Source organism: Phallusia mammillata, chromosome 1 (assembly GCF_965637545.1).
Source record: "Phallusia mammillata chromosome 1, kaPhaMamm4.hap1.1, whole genome shotgun sequence".
NCBI classification, from domain to species: domain Eukaryota; kingdom Metazoa; phylum Chordata; class Ascidiacea; order Phlebobranchia; family Ascidiidae; genus Phallusia; species Phallusia mammillata.
Genome location: NC_137252.1, coordinates 11,469,471 through 11,488,583, shown reverse-complemented (window position 1 = coordinate 11,488,583; position 19,113 = coordinate 11,469,471). Strand labels below are relative to the sequence as shown.

At 39.0% G+C, this 19,113-nt stretch overlaps 1 protein-coding gene and 1 pseudogene across 1 annotated transcript; both read right to left on the bottom strand.

Annotated features, from left to right (window-relative positions):
• Positions 1-518: 518 nt before the first annotated feature.
• Positions 519-1,640, bottom strand: LOC145230546 (general transcription factor II-I repeat domain-containing protein 2 pseudogene; annotated as a pseudogene).
• Positions 1,641-5,293: 3,653 nt separating this feature from the next.
• LOC145217648 (ammonium transporter Rh type A-like) lies at positions 5,294-18,268 on the bottom strand. Its single transcript, XM_080084962.1, has 9 exons — positions 18,071-18,268; positions 17,563-17,746; positions 16,799-16,949; positions 13,320-13,467; positions 9,016-9,182; positions 8,754-8,891; positions 8,397-8,536; positions 6,518-6,713; positions 5,294-5,719 (listed from the first exon to the last, which is right to left on the bottom strand). Exons 1-9 carry the CDS (start codon positions 18,216-18,218, stop codon positions 5,552-5,554), a joined length of 1,440 nt encoding a protein of 479 aa, XP_079941088.1. The 5' UTR covers positions 18,219-18,268; the 3' UTR covers positions 5,294-5,551.
• Positions 18,269-19,113: the final 845 nt, after the last annotated feature.

Sequence of the window (19,113 nt, the reverse complement as noted above, 5' to 3'; positions counted from 1 at the left end):
ATATAAACTGGAACAATACAGAAAAAGGAAAGCATAATTATTTGGTTGCGCTGGATGTTTGACAACGTTTTGCAGCGACGAGAGAGTCAATGTTGGGCCTTATTTTTCGTTGATTCGCTATTCTTAAAACGGCATGCAAATGTTCATCTGTCAATCGTGTGCGGAGGGCATATTTATTTATTATCATTGTGGAAAAAAACTGCTCGCAAACATACGTGCTGCCAAACATTGCAAGAATACGGCGTGAGTGCGAGAGTAACTTCGGGAATCTTTCTTCAGGCACGTACTTGTAAAACTCGGGAACATTCACTTCAGAATACTTTTATTTTAACACGGTGTCGCACTGAAGATCTACCAACTCCATCTGAAACTCCTCTGAAACCGAATGAACATTCACAGACATTGGAGTAGAAAAGAGCGTGAATTCTTTTTCCAATGCGAAAAAGTCTTGAAATCGGCGGTCAAATTCCCCATGCAGCGTCATGGTTTTATCTGCATATTGCTTCATGGCGCTATTCTCAACGTTTAGAGATAGCAGAGTTGGAAAGTGAGCGAAGTTCCCGACCTTTCAACTGGGATGCCCACAACAACAATTTGGACTTAAACGATTTTATGGCATCAAACATGATTGTGACCACCTTTGAGCGACCTTGTAAAAATGTATTCAAGTTGTTCAAATGTGATGTTAGATCACATAGAAATGCTAGGTCTGAAATAAATTTTGGTTCAGCAAGCTCCGGTATGTCGGCTTCTTTCAAAGCCATGAACAGACCAATCTCATCCCTCAAGGCGAAAAAACGTTTTAGCACATTTCCGCGACTGAGCCAGCGTACATCTGTATGGTAAAGTATCTCACCATACTCACTTTCCATGGCTTTAAGGAATGATTTGAACTGCCTATGATTAAGACCCCGTGATCGGATAAAATTTACAGTTTTTACAACTACCCCCATAACATCGTGCATTTCTAACGCTTTACCACACAGGGCCTCTTGATGTATGATACAGTGCACGGCGTGAATCGACACACCCAATTCTAGCATCTTGTTTCGGAGAAGCCCAACCAAACCTATTCTTTCAGATCGCATGGCAGGCGCTCCATCTGTGACAACTGATACGAGCTTTTGCCAATCCAAACTGGCGCGTTCAACACACCTTTCCAATTCACGAAATAAATCCCGGCCAGTGGTTGTGTCTTTTATCGCAATTAAATCTAACAATTCTTCCGTAATATTTGAATTCCTGTCAACTCCGCGAACAAACACAGCACACATAGCATTATTTGTTATGTCTGTACTCTCGTCCAGTGCCAGCGAAAAACCTTCAAAGTTTTTTCCGATTGAAATGAGTTGTTGGTACGAATCATCTGCCAATTCTGTTACGCGCCGGGCAACGGTGTTAGCTGAAAGACTGACATCTTCAAAACGCTTAGACTTTTCCGGGCATAATATTTCACAGGCTTTTAACATACACTGTTTGATAAATTCTCCTTCTACATAAGGACGTGAAGATTGTGCAATCATTTCACTTATAGCGAAACTTGCTTTTACAGAGGCTTCACTGGCTTTGGTAATATCCGGGGGGAAAATTCTCTGCCTATTCAATAAACCTTTTAGTTGCGACAACTTTTCTTCTCGCATTTTTCCGGTGTATGCATGGTATTTTTCTCTGTGTAATGATTCGTAATGTCGTCGGATGTTGTATTCTTTTCGAACAGCAATAACCGCACAACATATAAGACACTAAATAATTGCAGCAAAGCTAGAACACGTGAGCTGCTATACAACTGAACAGTTTCTAAGAGTTTTGCTTTGATTATTAGACACAATTCGCATTATTAATGCGAATCAATGAACCGGCAATTTTTATTATGAATTTACAGCGTGGTTTATTGTTTCATGAATTTTAGGCGAGTAAAACACACAAAAAGAGTTTATATTTTACAAGATATTAATATATGTGTTTGAAACTGCAAAGTTGAAATAACCTCGCGGGCCACTAAAAATTGCCCCGCGGGCCACATGTGGCCCGCGGGCCGCGTGTTGGAGACCCCTGTTTTAAACAATGTACTGTAGAATGCATGACGTAACAGTGTCGCTTTTACTCGCTTAGTGCACAGTCAGAAGTTTGATATGACCGTACGTGTAAATAATAAGTAGAATTAAAATTAAACAAGATAAAATTTAAACCGGTTCGGACCGGATATTTTGTCGGAACTGGTGCAGCTTTACGACGCATAGGCCTACATAAAATCGTGAAGTGTCAGTTAGCACTGATGTTGAAACCTATAGGCTTTTCTAGGAAATGTTTGCAACACATGACAGATGGTAGCATATCTTCAGGTCTTCTTTAAAAGTAAATTGCATTTCTGTTTTTTCGTAAAAAGACTAACACTGGGCTTAAACTTCTTACATTTAAATGAGTACAATTCAAACTGTTGTGGTCAGAGAAGTTGATAGTGAAAACAATCTGCTGCATGCTGTGTTTGTGTTGATGATGCTTCTGCAGTATGTGGGTGATTAGAAGTTGTTTTGTATCCACACAATGCAGTCGTATTAAATCTGCTTTCAGTTTACTCTTAGGCTAGATCCACACACACGCTTGCACGTCAGCGCAACTTGGCGTTTAGGGCTAATTGGCATTAGATCAGGTCCAACTGGCCACTTAGCTAGTTACATTTATTCAAAAGAACTAACACAGAGTGTAAAATCAGGCCCGAATCAAGCCCGTTTTTGTTAAGAAACCAAAGCTCGAACCCTATCCGAAAAGCTCGGCGCGACTTACAACTCTGGGATAAACACAATACCGTCCTTTTCTAGGATTTGTTCTTTTTTCAAACAAAAAAGTAAGCAAACACCAAGCAACAGTTTGCCTTTTCTCCTGAAGCACAGACATGATCAGTGCAACAGCAGTAAAAACACATAAGGAAGATCCCCGTGAGAGTGCGGATGTGTAGGCGATAACGCCGGCTCGCGAGCTCGAGTTTGATACGAGCGGGGCACCTCGTGGGCGTACGCTGAGCCAGAGAGAAATCCTGTGTGGATTTAGCCTTACGCATAAAAGGCTAAATTACATTTGGGTAAAGTGGTGTGTAAAAAGCCTGGTTTGGTCTGTAAAATAAATATACTGAATGGAAGACTCGATTTTGACGTATAATTTCTAAAGGTTTTTTGTTATTTGGGTCGTTCTTCCGGTTATGAATGGTAGTTTGCAAGATTCGTTTAACGGAATAGATTTAACGGTTTGCTTAGAAAGTTTAATGCTTATTCAAAAATATAGTTTTTGGTTCACCGGAACCATTAAACGATTCTTTGATTTTACCATGTTGAGTTGTTAACTATATTGAACTCTATCAGGGGTGTCCAAAGTGCGGCCCGCTGGCCAAATGCGGCCCCCGGCGGCATTTCACGTGGCCCGCGGCTGTTTTTTCAAATTCTGTTGCGTATGTAACGTCATAGTTTGTAACGTCACACTTGCCACTTCACGCAAAAGCTTTCCCTGAAACTTTTATTCACCGGTAAAAAAGGAAGTGTAGGCTACATGGTGCTGACTAGTGGTGCACCGAAGTTTCGGTTGGCCGAAACATTTCGGCCGAATACGCTGTTTTTCGATGTTTCGGTTTCGGCCCTTTTTTTCGGCTTTTTTGAAAATTCGGCCGAAACCGAACTTTTTGATTGCATGGAATTAATGCTTAAACTATCATTTTCGCCTATGCGAAACGTAATAAATTAACTAATTGTTGTGTTTATAAAAAAACGAGCCTCATTGTCTACAAAATATTACAAGTTTAGTAAAACTTCCGCATTGTGAAAGTGATTTTGATTTAACATAACTCATTTCACTCGCATCAACGACGCAAGGTTCAGTTGGAAACATCCATATAAACGGGGATTTTGGGTTCGGCCAGATTTTTTTTTTCACGGGGTTTGAACCCAGGAACCTCCCGGGGACGAATCCCGATCAGGGTTTTTTAAGTCTGTATATGGGTCAGGCGCGCCAGACCATTCGTTCAAGTTCCTGCCCCGAATATTCGGTTTCGGCCCGAACCTTTTTAGGCGGGTTCGGTGCATCACTAGTGCTGACGCAACAAAATTCCACAATTTCCTTAAATCCCGTATATTTGTGTTCTGATTCCAAAAAAACTTTGGCCCGCGGGCGTCTTCACCTGGTAAAAATTGGCCCCCATCAAAAAAAGTTTGGACAACCCTGCTGTATATAGACACCCTGTCTATATATAGTAGGGTTGCCATACGTCAGGATTTTCCCTGACATGTCAGGGAATTTAGTGTTTAAATCTGCGTCAGGGAGAAATGGTAAAATGTACTTAAAAGTCAGGAATTTAAGAGAACAAAATATATGCTATGGAATTAATGTACCAACGGAAAAAGTTTCTAGTAGTTAGCTATAACCGCGTCTATACCATGAAGCGTTGTGTGTGCGCGCAGCAATACCTGTTTGTTACTAGTTGTCTAACAAACAATACGCGTTAAATACAGAAATAAAAATCTGCGTCTCAAGAAAACACGGCATTCGATGCTACGTGGGAAGTTTCATTTGCTTTAACTGTGTATCTAATATGCAAGGAACTAACTAACAACAAAAAGTCGAATGTCGTGGGACAGAAAAACGTTTTCACAGTGGCATTTTATTTAAAATGTAAAAAGGTGACAATCAGAGTATCGTATCTAACGTTTTCTCGTGTCGCCGTCCGTGGGACTTTCGAATATTCAAAATTTATTCCGTAATAGAAGTGTTTGGATCGCAAAATGATCAACGCAGCGGTTCTCAAACTAGGATCCGGAGTCATTTAGCGGTCCGCGAGGCAATTTTGCGGGGACCGCGAAAAGGTGGAAGTAATTCTATATTCTTATTTGGCGTAAGTTTTTGCAACTGAATAAGTTTAAATCAAAGTGAAAGTGAGAATCGACCATCTCCATTGCTAAACAATAGGCTTTATTGCATCAACACTAACAAAAATGCAATTGTTCGCGCACAACTGTAATGTTTTTTGTCTTGTCTGTGATGTCAGATTTGGATCATTGTTATTCGCAATTTTGCATGACTAGCTAAAATCCTGCAATCAACTTTCGTTTTTTCTGAAATACACATTCCAGCTAAAAAACCGCGAGCCCTCGAAACAATGGCAAAGGGACCGAGCGTTTAGAAAAAATAATGAAAAAGTTTGGGAACCACTGGATTAACGCAACTGAGATAAATTTTGTCAGGGATTGTGTATCATAAAATATGGCAACCCTAATATATAGGCTAGCATATATACATAGAAATATGAATGTCAAAAGGGTTATTCGTTTATTTGTTAAAAAAGTAAGGCACGATGTAGCATCAAAAAGGTTTTAAACACTCTGTCATAAAATCGTATACAACGCCTATTAGTAGCAACAATGTCCAGCAAAAACGCATTTACAGTATTATTGCAAGTGATAGTTTAAATATCGCCCTATAATACGCCTTAGCAGCAACGTTATGGCTGTATTAACAAAATAGGGAAGGTGTTGCAATATCTTTTTCAAAAAGGTATGTTTTGGGGGTTTTATGCAACAACTTCTTGCTCTGGTGGTGAAGAGTCAAGACTTTGTTCTTTTAGAGAAGCTTTTTCTTCAGCCGCAGCCTCTTTGCTCTTTTTTGGCATTTCCTCCATAACCATCATATTTTTGCCGTTCATCGGTTCTTCCACATTAACCGGTTCGTCCGAGTCAATCTAATGACAAACATACGTAATGAAACTAAAGACCTGTGCGCTAGGGTGAAATAGTGTTATGCTAATGTACGGTTAGGCCAAGTTTATAGAACTCTTCTGGCAACTGTATTTTTCCCGACGTTTCGACGTCCTATACAGCTCGCTGTCATCAGGCACCCAATGCGCGTAGTGCGGTTGGGTCCGTGCAAATTGGACATTGTCATAGCAGAGTGCATTACTTTAGCCGCATATGCAATGCTAACGCATATCATAACACATTAGTGTTGCATGCAGTTCAAAATACAACAAGTGATTTTTGGATGGGTTGGGATTAGCATCGGGTTTTACATGAATCTACCAGTCAAGTTCATTGTGATTAAGCCATGACCAAACTATACAACAAACGTAGCCTATATGCCGCTTTTGTACAACCGGTCGCACACAAAGGTAACCAGAGGATAATCTCGTGTTTTTTTTAAGCTTTAAGTGGTCAAAGCCCGACACAACTCCGCTTTCAAATTCCTCTGTAACTAGCTCACAAAAATTCTCCTGATATTAACGGTTGCTGCGTTTGCAAAGCTGCATATAGTGGTTTTTGCGAAATGGCAGTAGAAATTGTTTTGCTTGTTGCGCGTTCACTGTTATTAGGACATTACTCTTACGAAAAATTTACGTGAAAACTTTTGTAATGACACACTCTCTCTACTGTAGTTTATGGCTGTGTTGTGTAAAGAAAGATTGTTTTTCTAAAGGAAAACTTGTGTTAGTCGTGAGATTGTTTGCGTGTTACTGCCCTCGTGAATATGCTTTCATTCTTACTTTCCAATAGGGAAAATCCTCGAAAAGATTGTCACGTGACACAGGGTCCAAGAACGGAATTTTGAGGAGAAGTCCAGTAAGCATTCCTCCCCCAATACTAAGACCCAAAGTAACTGCCAAGCCAGCCATTTGCATGTTAGCTTGTTGTTGGAAAAAGTCCGGAGAATCGGTGGCTCTGCTAAAGATCGATGCGAGCCTAAAAAACCAAAATGATTCTATTTAGTTAGTGTGTAATCGCAAGCTTGTAACTTGGGTACACAATGCAAGGTGCTATGTGTTCAATGAGCATAGAAAAGTCTGAAGTTCTGTGTAAAAAATCACATAGCTTTTTGTTTGTTATGTTGCCTTTGACGAAATCAATGATGTTGTCGAAACGTTGTTATGTTTTGTATTTTCTTCTCTGTAGGCTTTCGATTTACTATGCGTAGGCTTACAAATGAATTAATTAGTCTTAAGGTTACTCCTAACCCATTTGTCCATTAACGGTTGAAAACGAATGCTTAAAAAGTAACGGACGCTATCAAATTGTGTCGTTTGTATGTGTCATTTGTCAAGGTGACAAACGAAATTTTCCATATACTTCGTAGAAAAACCCAAAAGGACCATGAAAACACCAATTCCAGCAATAGCGGTCGGACAAGGCATAACAACAAGATTTAAATAAGCTCATTACGTCCAAAAAACTTTAAAGGACAGAAACGTATTACAATCCGCTGCAGAGTTGCAAGTCGGGCCGGGCTTTTCGGGCCGGGTTCGGGTTCGGGCCGGGTTCGGGCCGGGTTCGGGCTTAGGTATTTGTGAGAAAACGGGCCTGACTTTACGTTCCGTGTCCGCCATTTAAAAAAACAAAATAAAATCACTCAGCTAAGAAACTCTGGCTTTGACCTAATGCCCACTCTACTCTAAAACGTATTGTTTACCCCATGGTCTACTATTGATCATTGTGTTTGTTGTCTATCTCTTTTTTCTTTCTCATCCTGTCAATCAAAATTTCGGGCCTAAACGGGCTTCGCAAAAACGTTTCGGGTTCGGGCCGGGCTTCGGGCTCATACTTTCGGGTTCGGGCCGGGTTCGGGCTCAGATTTCGGGCCCGCTTGCAACTCTGATCCGCTGCATGTCGTGTTTACGTTGGTGGCGCACATGCCGGCTTTTAACAATGTATGGGTGTAGATGTGTTGTTTTGTCCCCATACAAAAAATAATCGGGTTAATTTTGCTTTCAGTTTTCGTTTGGGTTAATACTAACAAAAAGCAAAATTCCGGATCGTAACCGATAACCAGTGCAAATAGTGCAAACAGAAGATCCCATGCCTGCGCGTTAATGTTTGTCTAATTTCGTGGTACGGTTTATTTTTTGTGTGTTAGCGTTTTTTGTTGCTCCAGCAAACATGGATGATATATTCGCATCAAACCCGTTCCGCATTTTTTACTGAATTTTGGGCCAATAGTTATTGCATTAGGCTTATGTGGTGATATCACAATGTTCCTCTTTGTAAATCCTAGATTAGGTGTTATTTAATGCTCATTAGGTATATGTTATGCTAAGAAACGCTTTCTCAAAGCCAACCATTGTGTGGGAACAACTCCTTGGTTGACACATAAGATGAGCGTGAAATGTCAAAGTACGCAGGTTAATATTTGCGGTATGCCGCAGTGATGAGCTGCGGTTTAGTGTTAAAACTTCGCTACACCTTTTTTTATCAAAATCATACAATGAATTTATGCAACTTTATAACGAAGTTGATTTTCGGGTTGAGATTTCCTGATGCAATTTTTTCCTGATGTGGAGTAGAAATTATTTGTTTAACTACTGTAATTAGGTCTTCAGATAAACAAAAATAGGTACTTTTAAAGTTTTAGACTTTTCTTTTCATACTTACTCTCCATTGCCAGCGTAGATGGTCGGCGTTGACAGTCGGGCAAGAATGACTGACACGAAAGCTGACAAGACTCCGGGCATTCCGTGCAAGTTGTGGACGCCACAGGTGTCGTGCAGTCGGAATGTTTTCAACATAAAAGGCTGAAATAAAAAACAATTTGCGAAAATGGTGCACCTTGACAGATTCGATCATCGGCTATACAAGCAGACAACGCTACTGAAGTTTTGACCCCGTATTCTTTTTGCACGCTTAGTAAAAGAAGCCTACATTTTTTAAATATGTGTATCTTCAAAACTACTGGCGTATTGCCAATGGGTGTATGTATTAATACTTTGTAATTTTAAATTATATGCTTACTGTGATAAAAGCGTATCCGACAACGGAAAGAATTCCAGCCGAGGTCCCGACAAGAATCGCTCCAACAGGACTTAGTCTGAGGTTAGCAACTGAACCAGCAGCGACACCACCAGCCAATGTGGCGTTTTGTATATGCACCTGCAAAATATTCAAACTTTTTCATCTAAATACATAAGAAAAAGAACACTTTTAAGCCATCTGCAATTTAACATGCTAACTTTTTCGACCAGACTTTCTTAACCTAAAATGGACAAGCAATTACCATCGAAAGCTTTCCACTCTTGTCGAGGATGGACGAGAGGGCGAAGCTCGCTACCGCAGCTGCAGCAAGTGAGTAAACAGTGTTGATTGCTGCACGCGCTCCAAGGAAAGTCCCAGCTGCTGGTGCACCGTTAAAACTAGGCCAGTACATCCACAGGAAAAGAGTGCCTGCGTTTGTAAAGCAATGTTCGTTAAGATATGTTAAAGTACTTTTTACAAAGGCTAATTTGCATGTTTGATTAAATGCTAATTTGCATGCCATAAGTTTTGTAAAGCCTCCTACCATTAGATGTAATTTTGTGCCAGTACACTAAAACAATCAATTTTAACTTAAAAGTAAAAATGCACACGTTTTTAAATAAGTGCTGACCAAGAAATAAAACAACAAGAATCAACACTGGAGCACAAAAACACCGTAAATTGGGGGTCACAACAAGACATATGTAAAGATGAGATAATTTATGTGTGTTTTTTTCAGAGTTCAAATCGGCCCAATGAAGCACACAAAAATAAGATTTAAACTTTGTTGAACTTGGCCGGTTGTTTTGCAGTTGTGTTGAAAGAGAGCTGACTCAACCACCTACGTCATTCCGCTTACCAGGAATTTTAACGTAACCGATAAACATGTGAAAGCATTTTTTTGTAGAATTATCAATTGACATTGTCTGAAAACCAATTTCTTGCAAAACAATGTAAAATTCGTTTTTGTTTTTTTTCTCCGTTTTCGTGGTCTTTTGCTTTTTAAATATTTCGTAATCGTGTAGAAAGCATGAAAAACATAAGCTACATCAAAAATTACCCTGTTTTGTTTTCCAGCGTGGCCTGGAGTTTTTCTGTGGCGTTAAAACGCTTAACTGCGTTCCACAATAATAAAATTAATGACTTATCTACGTTCTTGACTTTCCTTGTAACTTAACATTACTTGGTAAACTGACATTATATGCAAATTTGTAATCGGTTTAGGGATTGTGGTCATTGGAGTTTCCAAATTGTATCGTTTATTTGCTTTTAATGATAGGCCTACAACATGGCTCATTTGAAAACATTTGTCGCGATCAAACGATTGAAACTCATTTCATGCTTGATGCTTATAACAAGCGATTTTATTGTTTCAAAACAGAAACTAAAGTGTCTTTCTTCGTTATAGGTTCACCACCAAGAATACAGCCGAAAAAGGTCATGGTATGTGTTTTTGAAATCCCGCGCGTTGTTTTTTGGAGTCAAGTTGTCGCCACAAAAAGGTTGAACAAACACATCCGCCGCATAGATTTTGTTACGTGCAAAAGAAATGAAGCATGTTGTGTACTGACCTTTCGGAGATTTTTTAAGGTGGTAAACACTCCTTTTTTTCAAAATTCAAAACGCTGGTTAGGAAACGAAAACCGGCGACCCATTAACCCAGGGGTGCCCAACCCGTCGATCGCGATCGACTGGTCGATCTCAAACTGATATCAAGTCGATCGCGAGGAATGCAGAAAATAATATAAAATATATGGGTGTTTTGTAACACGTTTTTGAGGAAGGCACCTGTACACAGATGACCTTATTATAAGAATTAATTATCGGATTATCCTTATATATTTCCACCACAAATACCAAAAGGCTCATTGTTACGTCACAAAAGAATAGTTGCAATGGTAATTTTTACTTTGTACTGGTAGTTGCTCTATTTTTTTCAATTAAATGGATGTTTTGGTCAAAACTTTTTTCTCAATATTGTATTTTACAGATTATAATATTAGATCAAGTTGATAAATAGCGCTCATGTACAAAAAACAAATCATTACCAAACGATGATAAAACAAAAAACTGGGTTGGGGAAATGCTAGTTAATTATCCTTGTTAATTAACGTCTTGTATTGTATTGCTATATTATATATATATATATATATTATAATTTTTATTGAAATGGTAGATCCCGAGAGTTAGAATGCCTCAAAAGTCGATCCTATGTCAAAAAAGGGTGAGCACCCCTGCATTAACCCAACGACGCGAAGCCGGCAAAACACAACTGCAAGACTATGCTTTTCACATGTATCAAATTTCCCACAGTTTGCATCATAGGGGCGTGTGTGCCACGCCCAGTTTCAGCTGACCAATCACTTGCTTCCTTTGCACGGAAACCGTTGGCGAGCTTCGACCTTGATACCGAGGTTTTTAACGGTTCAACGGCAAAGCGGAATTCTAAGAGATCTTGCGCAATGACGGTAGAAAGCTGAGGCTCTTCCAAAGCCCGGGGTTTGGCCGCAAAAAGGAGAAAAACAACTTCAAAAAAGCGCCGCAGAAACTAAAGGATATACGGCAAAGGTACTTTGAAGTGTTTTCCTTGTTCAAGTAGAATTCCAGTGAAGCATGCAACAATACCATTTTTTCTTGTTTTGGACGCAAATTGCCACTATTATTTGGCAACAATTCTACTGCACAAGTGAAAAAGCATTTCTTAAAATCTATTTTTTTCATGTGTAAAAGCAATTATTTCAGTAAACCATAGGTTTTAGCTCATAAGATTCATAAGCGCACATAATGACCACATAGATTTTTCTAGTCTGCAATAAGATTAACAAGTTTTAAACACAACAATTTAGGTGTTGGCATTCAAATAGGCCTTTTGCTCTGAAGCAGGCGGTTTTACTTGATGGCAAGCGTTTTTGTGCCACGATGAGTGAGCACATTTTGAAGGTCTAAGCTTAACCCACCTCGTTTGTTTTGTAGTTATGCTTTTCGCTTATGTGTCAGTTTTGCTGTTTCAGCAAAAATCCACTCAGCGCCACAAATCACACAAGTTTGCTTTCAGTGTTTAGTTAACAAACTTGTTTTTAACCCTTAACAGAACCTTATACATGATAAGCATTAGCTTTGCCCTTTAAGAGTTAAAGAACTCTGTCGTTTAGCCTAGTTCAGGGGTTCCCAAACGTTTTTGGTCTGTGGCCCAAATGTCTATTTAATAGCGATTCGTGGCTCACCACGTGCTGTAAATTTGGGGACAAAGATTTTCTATGAAAATTTCACTCAAAACAGGCGAAATGGTTTCTAGCAATTTATTTTTAATAAGATATATGCTCCTGAAATTTGGCTACTTCTCAATTCCCGCTACTCACATGCTTGGCTACTCACCCACTTTGAACGGCTATCTCCCACACAGCTGCTAAAACCCATTGTTAGGAGACAATGACCCATCTTGCTAAAAAAATATTGTTTTGCAAATATCATGTTTTTCAAAACAAAGTGCATAATATCTACAGCATAACAAAACAGTAGAATCAGTTCAAATGGCTCTGTGGCCCATTGAAAAGTCTTAGGGGCCTATGGGTCATGGCCCAAAGTTTGGGAACCACTGGCCTAGTTCGACTGCATCAATTTTTAGGTAATTTAGTAATATTTCGATGTTGGCCTACGCTTGATGGGAACGTGTATATCTTAAAGTTTCAAAATTTGTAGTGTACATTAAATCTTTAAAATTTGATTCTCCAGTGTTTTGTTTTCAGTTCAGTGTTTTCGTTTCACTCTGTTTTGTTGTGTTTTTACTTTCATTTCTTTTGATGTTTTATCTGGTGGTATTTATACGAACTGAAAATGCCATTTGGCGAAATATATATATTTCAAGATATTCATTGTCAAATTTCGTTATTGGAAAATACTTTCCATTCTTTTATATTTAATTAAATAAACGTTGATCGTCGAAGATCATGCTGCATGTTGAAGGGTCAGATACTGTTCAGTTTAAATACTTTCAGTTTAAAAATTGTTGTTAAAATTTCGATATTTAAAATGGCATCGAATAAATGTTACAGTGGCACTTGTAATTGTTCTCCAAAGTGGTAAGTCTCAAAGCACAACGCTTTAAAACAACAGATTTAAAGTAAAAACATGCTTTCGAAATTCCAGCACACCGCGTTTGGATCATCATTTACCTGATGTTGTTTTTGCACTTGAAGTGCGTTAAAATGAACCGCAAGGTTCCTAAGGATGAACCAAGACAACCTGTGGGTTGGGTCTTTTTCAAACCAACCAATCAGATGCATCCCAAACTGAGCGAACACATCACGCCATTCTGCAACCACTTTGCACATGCAACGCATCATTGGTTTCAGGAAGAAAACACTGCTAAACTTGAACCAAGCATTTCAACTTTGCACGTTTTTTGCCATCCTGATTTTACTTGAATACGTCCCAGTAAAGTGCTCGTGCCTTGGTGGTCTTTATCTTGCAATTGTTGAAAAATATTTCTTAGGAATTTTAATTGTTCATTTTATAAGAGCACCTATTACCGATTTCTTGTAAAAATACAATAAGAAAAACACTTACCGATCATAGCGAAAATGTCAGAATGATAAACTGATTCCTCCTTCGGGTGGGCTTTCGCTAATTCCTTTCTCCAATGAAATACGGAAACGCCAAGACCGAAGTATGCACCAAACGCATGGATTACCATTGAACCACCAATGTCCGTGATCTAAAAGTTAAATAAGTTGACATAGACTGAAACTTGTGTCGTCTTGCCGATGAGCAACTGGGATATTAAAACCAGTAGGAAACGTCACTGTTATTGTTGTGTTTGCATATGATACAATACTTATTATTTTAACAATGTTGAAGGAGCCTGAAAAGACTGATATGTTTACGTAACTGTTGTAAAAGTAAATGCAGTTTTTCACCGGTTAAGTATACGATTTACTTAAATTGTTCACCAACACACATATAGACATTGAAGTTGAAAGTTGAAACTGATGTGATGCGATAGGCCAGGGGTCACCAAACTTTGTTCACTGCGGGCCGGATAAGTTTAATATTGATTCGCGCGGGCCGCATGGTTTGCACGCCCCAGCGCCGTCTTTCCAAACTTAGCCCTCGAGGCGATTTTTATAGGGGGGCAAGAGAAACAATCCTATTTAAAATCTGGTAATGCGACTGTTAAATTGTACAGTTGGTCTCATTTTACGAGCAATGCTTGTACGTCACAACCACAAGTAACAAAATAAGGCAATTATTTGCGCACAATTAACACTTGTAGTCTTGTTTGTGACGTAACAAACCGGTTTGGATCAATCTTGGGCGTTGTAATTCTATGAAATTATAGGTAACATCAATTCTACATATCGCGACAGGAAAACTTTCGTAAGGAGTAGATAAATTTTTGAATGCTACAAAGTTATCAATACGATTTGGCAAACCAAAAATGTGTTCGCGGGCCGGATCCGGTCATACAGGAGAGAGTTTCGTTGTAATCGCTTTCCATCTTTGCTTTACCTCATTTACAAAGAAATAGCGAAAGTTTTTTAGTTAAAACTCTTCGGAGAACGTTTGACGAGTACGTCGAAATGCAACACGCCAGGGGCGTGAATATGGCGGCCCGCAAGTCACAATTCGGCCCGTTCAGACAAAAAAAACAATTTTTCTCGAAATTATTTTCCTCTGGTTTAGGCGGTGGCGGGGTGGCGCCGCCACCTTGGGTTTGTAAAGCACGGTGGCGGCCACCGTGGATATTATGGTTAGTTTGTAGCGGTATCGTACCAAATATCGTCAAATCTGAAGAAAGTTAGGAACAATTTTGGTTTTAAACAAACGTGCTGGCGATACAGCCACAAAACGTGGCTTAAAACTGCAACCTGTTTTGGTTAGTGCTTTGTAAACATTTTTTAAACGTTGCTAGGCTGTGATAACGTTACAACAAAGTGTTACAATTGCGAACTAAACATTATTTCATAGATATGTTTTTTTTCTGATTTTGACGAACGTTGCATTCTTTGGAAAGTTTGTTTGGCTTTGAATTTGAGTTCTTGTGGTTGTTCGCATTAGTGACGTCACATAATTTTATGCCCGCCACCTTGCATTTTTGTAAAACTCGGCGCCTATGGGTAGTTGGTAGGCGCATTCCTTCGTCTAATGGCAGTGGGTAATTGTTGCTTTTCGGGGTATTTCATTGACAACAAGAATGATTTACTATTCGGGCCTTTGTGGTAACAATTAGTGATGTACCGAACCCGCCTAAAAAAGTTCGGGCCAAAACCGAATATTCGGCCACGAGGCCGAACAATTTCGGCCGAATCAGGCCGAACCTAAAATCCTCGTTTCTTTGGAGATTTTCAACTGAACCTTGTGTCGTTGATGCGGGTGAATTGAATTATGACAAATCAAAATCAGTTTCACAATGCGGAAGCTTTACTAAACTTGCAATATATTGCAGACAACGTGGCTCGTATTTTATAGACACAAAAATTAGTTAAAGTATGACGTTTTGTATTGGCGAAAATGATAGTTTAGGCATTAATTCCATGCAATCAAAAAGTTCGGTTTCGGTCTAAAAAGTACGGGCCGAAACCGAAACATCGAAAAACAGCGTATTCGGCCGAAATGTTTCGGCCAACCGAAACTTCGGTGCATCACTACTCACTAGTAACAATCAATGCAAGGCTGCTTTCAGTAGCGATTATCAAACTACTGTCCTGTTTACCAGTAGGAAATATCACTGTTATTGCTGTGGTTCCATATGATACAATAGTCATTTTAACCAAGTGGGAGAAGCCTAAAACGACTGAAATGTTTACGTGACTGTTGTAAATGTAAATGCAGTTTGGCACCGCTTAAGGATATGATTACTTAATTTGTTCACCAACACAGACAATACATTGGAGTTGAAACAGATGTGATGCGATAGGCAATACAGGTGCGCGTTTCGTTGTAATCGCTTTCCATCTTTAACTGCTTTTCAAAAGTATTTTATTACAAAGAAATAGCGAACGAATCGTATAAGTTAAAACTTTTCTTAGAACGTTTAACGAGTACGTCGTACTGCAACATTGTTTACGCCAGGAGTGTGCAAAAGGCGGCCCGCAGGCCACAATCCGGCCTGTTGCTCTTGGAATTCAGCAAAATTTCCTCTGGTTTTTGGTAAATCTCCAGAATTGCATAATTTATTGTGTACATTAAAAAAAAAAATTGTATGACCCGCGCTTGATGTCCGAAATTGGTTATATGGCCTTCCAACGAAAAAAGTTGCACACCCCGGTTTTACGCAGTAGTAGTTAGTATAGGCGCATTCCTTCGTCGAATGGCAGTGGGTAATTGTTGCTTTTCGGGTTTTTTTTTCATTGACAACAACAATGATTTACCATTGAGGTCTTTGTGGTAACAATCAGTGGAAGGCTGCCTTTAGTACTGATTGTAACAATATTGTCCTGTTTACAAAGTGTGCTTGTTTGTGTTTACACTACGCACACGTACAAAAATTTGTTTTGTTTTATCCCTATACCAGGTCAGATTTATCATTAATAGTCACCTGCAACTATATATATATGAAACCATAACAATTCATTGTTCAGATAAAAATCATTGCAATTTTTTGTCACCTTTTAATCATAGGCCCGAAATAATACTTCCGCGCATTTTATTTTGATAGCGTGCTCGTGCTGTGGGTAATGGTGACCGAACTAAGCGATTGTCATTACAACGACTTTAACGAGTCATATGTTTAAATGTTGTAATTCGCAAATAAAGTTTGTCTTTGTTTTGACGTTAATTCAGCGGCAATTCTATTCTAAGTAAAGCAACAACAACGTTAAAGTCTATGCTTTGTGTATTTAAGTGTGTTGGGTGCAATAATTGTATCCAGCATTTAGCGTTTTTTCATTAATAATGGTAAATGTAGCACGCACATCAATACCACATGAAATGAACTTTTCTGTGCTTATTCTTTAAAAAACGACCCCACCAATGACTTAGGGCCATGGAACGGCGTAACTTTTTGAAAACATAGCCATCTGTTATAGCATATGCACAGCACCCACCCCGAGTTTTCCGATAATGACATATTCGTTGACGGCGTAGACCACCACTTCCAGCAAAGCCATCACCATCAATTGTAGAGGGCTCAATACACCGAGAACCGCGCCAAAGGAGATGAGAACGGCTCCACATGCGAAGTCAGCGTTTAGCAAACTGCAAACAACAGGACCGGCCGTAAAATATTGACATTAGATATAGCATGCTTACATTGCATGTGTCTAAGTTACCACACACGATTTGCAAATGCAAATGCAGTAACGAGAAAGGTGCCCTAAAAGCAAAATTTACGAAGAAAAATGAAAGGTTGCATGCTTAAACCTTCATTAAAGTTGCGTTCGAAGGTGGTAACACATGGGCACTTCTCAATCAACGATTTACAGTAAACATGTTTTGACGCTGTTTTCCAGAACAAATCATACTTTTAAGTGGAAAACCTTAAACTCATGTGTCACATAACAATCAATTGCGCAAGGCATTTTTCTAAAGATAAATTTCAAGTGCTCGAAAACATGTTTGTGACATTTTTTAATGTTTATGCGTTGCACAGAGCGTTAAACCTTATTCGAGCAGAACGCACCTACCTGTACTCGTAACAAACGACGTTGCAGCATTAATCATACAATGGATTATCACAAAATGGAATGATAATTTAAAAAACGAACACTGCTTAATGCCACGAGTCATTTAACTGGTTCGCACATATAAACAACGATGAAATCCGATCTTCCATGACAAGAGGCTGTTGGTGACAAACAAGGTGATTTACCTTTCTAAGCTCACTTGAACTTTGTCGCCGGTCAGTTCAAGACAGCCTCGCATGAGAATCGCCCATTCGATGACGAAAGCCGAAAGCAACATGTTGAGACCAACTGAACCGAACCCATATCGGCGCAAAAATGTCATCAGAAAGCCGAAACCGATGAAAATCATTACATGTACATCTTGGTACACTGAAAACAAAAAAGCAGTATTATTAATACACTAATATTTTACTAGCTATTGAAGCTTGCTACTTCAAGTTCCACAACCAAAAACTGGAATGGCCAGGATGGGCTTTTTGAATGGTATCTCGTGTGTTTGTTTCCATGCCTGTATTGTATTGTCAGGAAATTTGTGACTGTCGTGGGGTTTATAAAGCTGAGCTGAATTTTAGCGGAGCATGAGAACAATAAGAACCAAGTTTCTTAGACTTTTTAAAATCACATGCAAGTAAACCTTACTTACACGACAATTGACTTTAGGACTTAAATACATATATGTTGACCAAAACATACTTGGATATAGATCATCGATATTATCATGTTCAACCAAGCTGGCATTGACGGGTTTTTGTACTGACGGGGTGTACTCGACAAAGAAAGCATAGAGGATGATAAACACCACCTGTAAGAACAGCAGCAGGGCGCTAAACTTTCCACGCATGGCAGTTGATATTTGGGTTTCTACTGTTCTAAAAAAAGAGCAGAGATAATTCAGGGTGTAATTGGTAGCATTCGAATTCCATGAAGCAATAAATTTGTTGTTAAGTGGTGCTGTAGTAAAATTAGCAAAAAGATGACAAACTTGACTAATCGTGAACTAATTGGTTATTTATGTGGTTGTTACAAGAAATTTGTAATCAACATATTACATTTGACCATTTTTAAAGTAAGGCAATAAAGTTACTATTAGAAAATTGTTCGCCTAGCTTGCAAAAGCGAACCCTACATCTGTCGTGCAGCGGCATCGCGTCAACGCACGATCTTTTTATGTTTTGAAACGCCTACAGCATATTAACCTTATGTAGCGTACAGAGGCCTGGCTAAAAGTTGTATTCAGCCACATACACTCTTATATTGGTTGGAATATCATTCCTACTTAAAACTAAGAATAAACAAACTTCAGGACCAGCTGCAGAATTACACAGGTTTCACAAAAGTTGTTGCTATTGCAACTTTACATTTTCTACATATCCAACTTATTTGAAACAAGAATAAAAAAAAGTATAGCGGTTAACGTTTGTTGGAACAACGTGTGGTTTGATGGTTGTTCATTCAAACCGAAAGTCTTTTACAGCAGCAAATTGGTTACATTACAACTGAACTCAAACCATCCTAGCTGACAATGCTAGCAGATCGATTTTACAACTTTGCTGTAACTAAACATTACCTGAAAGGGCATTGTTTAAAATCTATTTCATCATCTGTTTTCTAGCTTAGCTGTAATGTTATTACTTACACTACAGTATTTAGTCTTACTACCTACTACTTAAAGTTCAAAACTTTTGGGTTTTATAACTTTCAAACGACTGAATACATTGCAAGCAATGTACATGCAG

Excerpts from the sequence above, each read along its gene's own strand:
- LOC145217648 (XM_080084962.1), bottom strand. The coding sequence starts at position 18,218 with ATGCGTGGAAAGTTTAGCGCCCTGCTGCTGTTCTTACAGGTGGTGTTT. Across the intron at positions 17,747-18,070 it reads TATCGATGATCTATATCCAA|TGTACCAAGATGTACATGTA; the intron begins GTATGTTTTGGT and ends TTTTGTTTTCAG. Across the intron at positions 16,950-17,562 it reads GTTCAAGTGAGCTTAGAAAG|TTTGCTAAACGCTGACTTCG; the intron begins GTAAATCACCTT and ends TGTTGTTTGCAG.